The sequence below is a fragment of the Myzus persicae genome, unplaced genomic scaffold (genome assembly GCF_001856785.1).
Source record: "Myzus persicae strain clone G006 unplaced genomic scaffold, MPER_G0061.0, whole genome shotgun sequence".
Classification (NCBI taxonomy): Eukaryota; Metazoa; Arthropoda; class Insecta; order Hemiptera; family Aphididae; genus Myzus; species Myzus persicae.
Genome location: NW_019103046.1, coordinates 83,137 through 91,362, shown reverse-complemented (window position 1 = coordinate 91,362; position 8,226 = coordinate 83,137). Strand labels below are relative to the sequence as shown.

General features: G+C 28.4%; 1 protein-coding gene across 1 annotated transcript; it reads right to left on the bottom strand.

The window, feature by feature from the left end:
• Positions 1–1,199: 1,199 nt before the first annotated feature.
• LOC111033680 lies at positions 1,200–7,725 on the bottom strand. The gene is made up of 12 exons (XM_022314552.1): positions 7,483–7,725; positions 6,210–6,382; positions 4,173–4,273; positions 3,932–4,072; positions 3,691–3,843; positions 3,494–3,628; positions 3,353–3,434; positions 2,825–2,925; positions 2,655–2,749; positions 2,109–2,232; positions 1,860–1,991; positions 1,200–1,520 (listed from the first exon to the last, which is right to left on the bottom strand). Exons 1-12 carry the CDS (start codon positions 7,723–7,725, stop codon positions 1,387–1,389), a joined length of 1,614 nt encoding a protein of 537 aa, XP_022170244.1. The 3' UTR covers positions 1,200–1,386.
• Between the last annotated feature and the right edge of the window lie 501 nt (positions 7,726–8,226).

The following is an 8,226-nucleotide window of genomic DNA, read 5'->3' as shown; positions in this document are numbered from 1 at the left end:
GATTCAAGGCTCCTGATATATTGTTACAACAGCTGTTGAAAATATTCAAAATGCATAAGCGCTATTTTTTTGATAGGTAAACATTTAAAGTTAAAATTTTAAGAAAATACAAATTACTAAACAGTGAAAAATGTATAAAACGTTTAACATTTTATATAGCTAATGTCGCCTAATGATAAAAAATTAACAAGGTTGCATGTAAGTAGTTAATTTTGTATAAAAAAAATCTAAAAATGATATAAATACAGTTTTTTAATTGTTATTTTAAGTTCAAACAAATATTTAGGTTTTAATATGTACCTATTTGAAAATATTTTTGAAAAATTGGTAAGAATTTCCAGGTTTTCCTGAAAAATATTTGTTTATTTTTTTTATTTGTGTAAAATACTTGAATAATTACCATTGGTGACATAACTCTTTGCACGAAACAATTTAATGTGTAAATCTGTTGAAAAAAGCTAGGAGCTGATTTAAAAGTATCACACATAAAAATAATGTCAGCCTTGCATTATCTTCTTGCCAAATTCTTCAGTACCCGATATAATAAATTATTGCAAGGATTCTTAAATTGTGGTACGCGTACCCCTTGGAGTTACTCGAAATGTCTTAAGGGGTACGAGCCTGGCCAAGAAATCAACAACGAAAAAATTCTTTAAACGTCTTTGATTTTTTTATTTATATATTTTAATTTAGTAACTAACAAGGGGGTTACTCAAAAAAATGTATTTATAAAAAGGGGTACGGTGTTTATAAGTATTTGAGAATCCCTGCATTATTGGGTCGTCTTATTTTGATACTAACAGTAATATTTTAACTGCACGTATTATATCTTTTTCTAATAAAAAATGAGTGCGCCGTCTTAATAATGAGAGTAATTAGATCGCTAAATTCAATATTTATGTTTAGGATACGGCGTACCAGTTTATCTCTTTTTTAAAATGAATTGAATCTTATCTACATTTTTGTATTACCTACCTTTTAATTTCAAAAAAAATGGACTTAACTATCGATTGGAGGGAGGAGAGTAAAATTTCAAACTGTCACGGCATATACCTATAATATAATGTATATATCATTGATATACCTATATATAATTCGTTTTATATTTTAGAAGTGGTACCAGGAAGTTAAAAGAAACGAAACAGAATAAATACCTACTTAATATTTACAAATATGATTAATTTATTAATTTACAACACTGTAGTGTATTAAAGCCATATAATGTTGCAGAATAGGACAATTAATATTATAAAAATCTAATAGTTAACACAATTATAGTAAATAATAATAGGTATGTATAAATAAAATAGTATTATTTCTTAATTAAAAAAAAAAAATATGTTCATAAATCACAATATGCATTTTCATTTTTTTGTTATTATACATTTATAAATACATGCCATTAATTAAAAAGTCTGCGTCATGAGCGTATGACTGTTTGCTTCCTTTTCGATGACGATTACGCACCACTCTTAATCGACAACCAATCACAATTATCATTATACTCGATGCAATAACACCTGAAAGGATTGAAAAACATTAAAAAAAACTAAAAAATATGTGCAATAACCGATAACGGCAATATTTAACTAATAAATTAGGTAATGATAATGAAGGTAACTTATATCTTTGTAATATTTTGGATTATAATTTTTTCTCATTGGTAGTTTTGTATGGTTCATATACAGTTAATAATTTTAAAACAAGGGGAGATTATCTAGATGCTTATTAGATGCTTATTAGTTGAGTTGTTATATAAAGTCTGAGTTTAGTTATTATAGTACCTACATGTTAAAATTATAAAAGTAATCAAAACCTATTCTACACATTTTTTAATTATTAATGTATTGTATAGTTACCAAGAACAAGAGAAATAAATGCTCCGTTTGGCATTATTGCATATCCATCATCGCTACTTTCAAAATACACTTCACGAACAAGTATAGAGTCTTCTGTCAGTGGTTGCACTAATTTTCCATGAACACGAGAATCTAAAAATTGTAAAATCATATATTTATGGGTTCAGAGTGTATGATAAAGTAATACTTTAAAAGTATGAATTAAGTTTAGTTTCAATATCAATATTTTGAAAATAATATTTAATTAACCTGTAGTTGTTGATTGAGTAGAGGTTTCATTGAGATTATGCTTTTGAACTATTACTGGTTTTTCTGTTAATAATGTTTCAGATTTTTTAACATTTAACTGAATTTGACTTTGATAATCAGAACCCTAAAATAAACAAAGTTATAAATTATTTTAATTTTTCAAGGATCATAACAAAAGACGAAATATTACAAAATCGATGTATACAAATACGAAAATGGGAATCTTTGAAGCCAATGATCTCGGAAATCTTTCATCTGATAGTTATACGATTTTTTTTAAGTGAACAAGTATATCGTGGAGAAATTTGTAAGCCTATTTTAATCCCTACATAGGTGGCAAAATAATAGCTCACACAGTCACACGTGCCTTTTTTTCAGCTTACGAACAAATTTTATCATTTCGTTTATTTATAGGGTTGCCAGTGGTTACAGCTTACAGTCTACAGTTAATAATAATAATAATAGCGATTCCAGGCGAGATAACTATAGTATATTATAACTCCGTAGTTCGTATATAATTTAACATACAAATATTTTTAAACTCACTAGTTGAGGGATAATATTTGACTGTTCCATCTTAGGTCTCAGGTCTTCATAGAAATAATCTGGATTATTTTGATTTTGATAATTAGTTTTTCCACCTACATTCAAAATATTATTTTATCATCTACTGCACATTATGTTTATTTTTTGAAATATATTAGATAATATATTACCCGTGTTAAAGTGATGGAATTCATGATTCATATTGTTCAAATGGTTGTAGTTATGATCAATGTTCATCCCTGGTTCAGCATTGTATACTCTACTCGGCATACTAAAATATATTGAAATTGCTTAAAATGTTAAAATGTGTAAATTATACTTATTTGGCTATGTATAATATATTTTTGTGAAAAAAAATATTTTATTTGATATATAAAATCCAAGGGGTGTAATTAGTATTTCACTAGTATTTGTAACTGTTAATTTATTAAAAAATTTCAAAGAAAATAAATTCATGAAAAAAATATACCTAATAGTGGCTAGTACTATATCTATAATACATTTTAAATCATTTGTCATGTTTTATCAATATAATTATTGAACCACAGTAGTAGCAATAGAGTACATGGACTGAAAATAATGCAGTTAATTATTTCTCTATATAATATATGAGTGCATGTACCTAAAGCTTTCTCTAAAGGTAGATGTGCACCAAAATTGTACTTATTATTTTTATCCATTTTTTTTTTTAATCTTACTTATTTTGTAATAAGTTATTTTGCTGCCGATTATAGTCCGGTAAAATTCCTCCATTGACATGTGTGAATATTCGATTATTCCCTGTAAAATAAATCTATATAAATATTCTATTATAGATAATCAATGTACCTATATCAAACCGTAGTTTTGGTGAACCATATTATCTTGGCCTGTCCATTTGAGTCCTTCACCTTCCCTTCCGTACTGAGAAGAAGGAAAATTACTGCCATAAGCAGATTTGTCTACTTTTGCATTATTATAGTTTACATTAGAACCTTAAAGAAAAATTATATAAATACAATTTCTCAGTGGATATGCTTATACATTTCCAACTAACTAAATATTGGTTGTTGATTCTTCCATTGATATTGTTGAATTGGTTGATTTACTGGCTGTCCCATTATATCCATTGGCTTGTTTGATAATGTTTGAATGTAATTATTTCCTTGTGCCAATCCATAGTTTGTATCTTTCATGAGTACTTGTTTGCCTGTTTTGTACAGACATAGGAATAACTTTTATGTTAAATTTTAAATCCATCATATCAAAAAAAAAAAAAATTAATTTAATAATTTTACTGGGAGTGGTCGGACAGGCCAGTTCAAGAGCTTCATCACTACCATCGCTGCATTGAGGTATTCCATCACATGCGTTGTAGATAGCAATACATTCACTGGATGTTTTGCATTCAAATTGAAATCTACTACACCGAGGAGTTCCTTTAAAAATTAAAAAAAAATTGTATTTATATAAGTCATCGATTTAATGCATTATTTTTATTTATTTTTAATCATATTCAAAATAAATGTCAAATTTTACTTTCAGAATGTTTATCCAGTGGGATAGTTATTTCTGTTTCCTTATTAATAGCCGATATTGGTAAAACAGTTGTTGAAGGTGTTGTAAATGGAGTTAGTTTCCTAAATAATGCAAAACAAAAATGATGTTAGATGTTCGGAGTTTAGATTTATTATGCAGTATATAGGTAGGTTAAAATTGAGTGTATTATAAACTATGAATTAATGTATTATACTGGGCACTATAGTTTATTGTCAGTTCTGAAAATAAATTATTCACGGCTCACGATAAGAGTATACCTATGTTCTATATAATAAAGATATAGGAAAAATATTATAATTCATAATATCCAATTTATGATAAGTCTAGAGGAGATGACTTGTAGCTCTAAAAAAGCACTAAATATGCAAGCACTAATGATAAACCCTGTAATATGCACCAACAATTTTTTTCAGGCAATTAATTTAAAAATATTAATAGTTTAAAAATACCTAAAATAAGAATGACAATTATCTTCATAATTTAATTAATATATTATACCACGGCCGTGAATAAAAAAAAAACTTATAGTCTAAATGAAACTTGTAGTAATTAAGTAACTACAAAATTAAAATAAATCGAAAACAAAACGCGTAGTCGACTGCTTAGAAACACACCGATTGTGAAATTGGAAAACATTGTCGGGTAATCTCGTATCTGTTACTACCTCTATGGCTCTATATGGCTATATGGCCGCGTAATGCGTATCGGCACGGACAAAGCACTAATATATCTTAGTCCATGGTATTTTGGTATCGGTCATATTTTGTGTCTCAACTTATCCATCTATAAATAAAATGAATCTAACAGGCTAACCTCTAAAGCTTCTATAGCCTGATTCACAAAAAGTGAAAGTGAAAAGTGAAATTTTTTTTTTGTTATCTACCCGTTCATAGTATTATGATAGAAATGAAAAATAAATTTAACTCAACAAAAATATTATAAAAACATTGATTGTAATTATTATACTACGTATTTGTGTATGATATGGTTGTAATATTAGTTATTACCTATGATTATACCAAATTATTACCCAATTAATTAAAATATTTTCAAAAAAGTAAAAAATGGAAAAAATATGCTCTAAAAGCTAAGTCGGGTTATAAAAAAGTTAAAATTAAATCAAAAGTTAAGTTTATTAAGTATAAATTAAGTTAATTTTAACTTTTTTAAATGTAATTTTCATTAACTTAATTTTTCTTGTTATCAACTAAATAAATAACGAGTTGCTTTTAATCAAAACCAAGTTACGTTGATTTATAAATAATTAAGTAATAAATATAATACAATTATTATCATTGATTCATATTGCATAATCACATAAACATTTACTTTTTATTATTTTAAACCATATTATTTCTGACTATTTGTGTATTAAAAAAAAAAAATTTAGGTTAATTGTAACTATTTCTATATAAATTTAAGCTTAAATGGAGCTTAAATATAGGATAATCATTAACTTTAAGCTTTTTAAAATGTTTTATATCATATTAACATTTAACTTAACGAAGTTGACATTTTCATTAACTTACCAGGCTTGCTAAAAGCATAAATACCTACTTCAAAATATACATTTATATGCAGAATAAAATAAAAAAAACTAGGTAGCTTTGCCTTAGCATAAAACGTATTTGTTTCTTACTCTGGTATTTTTGTAAAATTATTGTGTGAAATAATTATGCAAATGCTACAAGTTCTCTTCCCTAGACTGATAAGATTACATAGTAATAATATTAAAAAAGCAGGTACTGTAGATTAATGTAGCCAATCAATGAATCATTATTACAATTTCAAAGATTGGTTTTCATTTTCACACTGGAAAAGCTCAACATACATATAGATTTCTACACGTTGAACATAATATTAAAAGGCCATAGAGATCTACAAACATTGAAAATGAAATATGTTGATAAACATAAAAAGTTGCTAAATATAGTCAATGAACCCATGATCCATCCTGATTTTTGACGAGGGGCCCTAGACCCACAAATACCTTAGAACTTTTTTATTTTTACTTACTTAAGTTGAATGAGTTCATGTTCATGTTCAATTTGAGTGAGTTTAATCTGATTTTCTAATTCTGATGCATGTCTGGACAACATCAATGCACTGCTGTAGTTCTTATGATTGGTGAATTTGCATTTAAAATCATCTGATGGTCCACATTCAAACAAGTAACATGTTCCAGGGGACTAACCAAAACCAAAATTCAAATTTAAAACATGAATTAAGCATAAAATAATATTTAATCTTTAAGGTGAAATAAGTCTAGAGCTTTTGATTTTGGATGAAAAGAGTGACCCAAAACATACATATAAATTATATCTGGGCACTTATTGTAGTCATACACACTTTATAAATTTAAAATTAGATACAGTCAGTTTTTTATACCTACGAAGTAAGTGTATAAATAGCAGTTTCGTATCTATGGAGGTATGGGGGTCATACCCCCCCAACCAAGACCAAGTTTTGTACACAATACAACATGCCAACATGTATATAACAGTAGTCAATAGATAATATTAATGTATGCCATATGTATTTTGGATATATAGTATATACTATATACTTAATGTCTTAATATGTCTATTAAAATATTTATAACTCCCCTTCCCCCTGTGAAATATTCTTAGATACTCTACTGGAAAGTATGGAGCTGATACTTCAAAATTGAAAACAACTGGCATGAGTATGAATACATTACGTAAATGTTTTGTGTTTTCTGCCTAAATTCGTAGACTGAATAAACTGTTTTTAATTTATTTTATAATTAGGTGGCATTATGCCATTATATTCCTTTACACACACACACACACTCACACGCATATATGTATATTATGTGACCATACATTTTAAGCAGAGGACATATTATCATTAAAATTTAATGATACAATTATTATTTAAACTCAAATATTATATTAATTAAGTATTTAATTTTGTAATTTTATTTTATTAATCATTTACGAAGAAAAGAAAAGTCAAGAAAAAAATTATCAAATAGAATGTAACATAAAAACTGATTTTAAATTTAAGGAATAATATTGCGTCACAACCCAATATACCCTGAGAAAGGATTATGGGATAATGCATGATTCAATCCTTAAATTTGTTACAGGCCCACTTTATGACGGATCACATCATCATCATGGTTTTGCAATTTTGAACTTTGGCAGAGAAGTCGTGCCTGTGTATTATGTTTATAACTTAAAAATACATACAATACGCTTATTAATTCATTATAATATTCATTATTCCTAAAAATTACAATCGATGAACTATTTTATTGTTTTACTTTTTCTTCGAACACGAACACGTCACACCGGGACGTCCGACAGCACAGTTCCAGACACCCGGCTCGGTCGTGCTGTTCCACCGAGTCTATGAACTTTGCGCCCAACTTTTTCGAATCCTCGGTCCGGATGATCTTATCGTCGTGCACTTCGAACCTGTTCGCGCATCCGAATGGCTCGGGGGTGGCAGCCGTCCCGGAGCGCAACAACGCTGCGCAAATTAACAGGAAACTGACCGGTGTCATCGTATCTCGACGGGATAAAACTCGGCTTTCGTCTCACTGTACCTATATTGTACAATATTATATAATATTAGTAGGTACGGCAATAATGTGAGTACACGCCGTGCGTGAGATGTAGGGGCGCCGCGAATAGCACTGCAGCCGTAGTGCCGTCACCACCACAGCGTTGTCTCACTGCTGCTGTTGCCGATAGGTGGCGGACTTCCCGATCGATATACGCACTCCATTTCGTACTCAACCTAATACTTATACAATAGACGTACTATTATCACCTAAAATATATATATGCACACACATGTATACTATGTGTAACAACAAGATTCTAAAATATATTGTATATCATACGGGATGATACTTTTCACCCCATTTTCATGCAATTATTCAAATTTAGATTTTTTTGATAATTTTGAAAAAGTATAAATTGAATAAATGCGTGATTTATCAGCACACAAATAGGGTGAGCTGCGAAAGTAGTTAAATTAACAGACCTGCACCATTATGTCT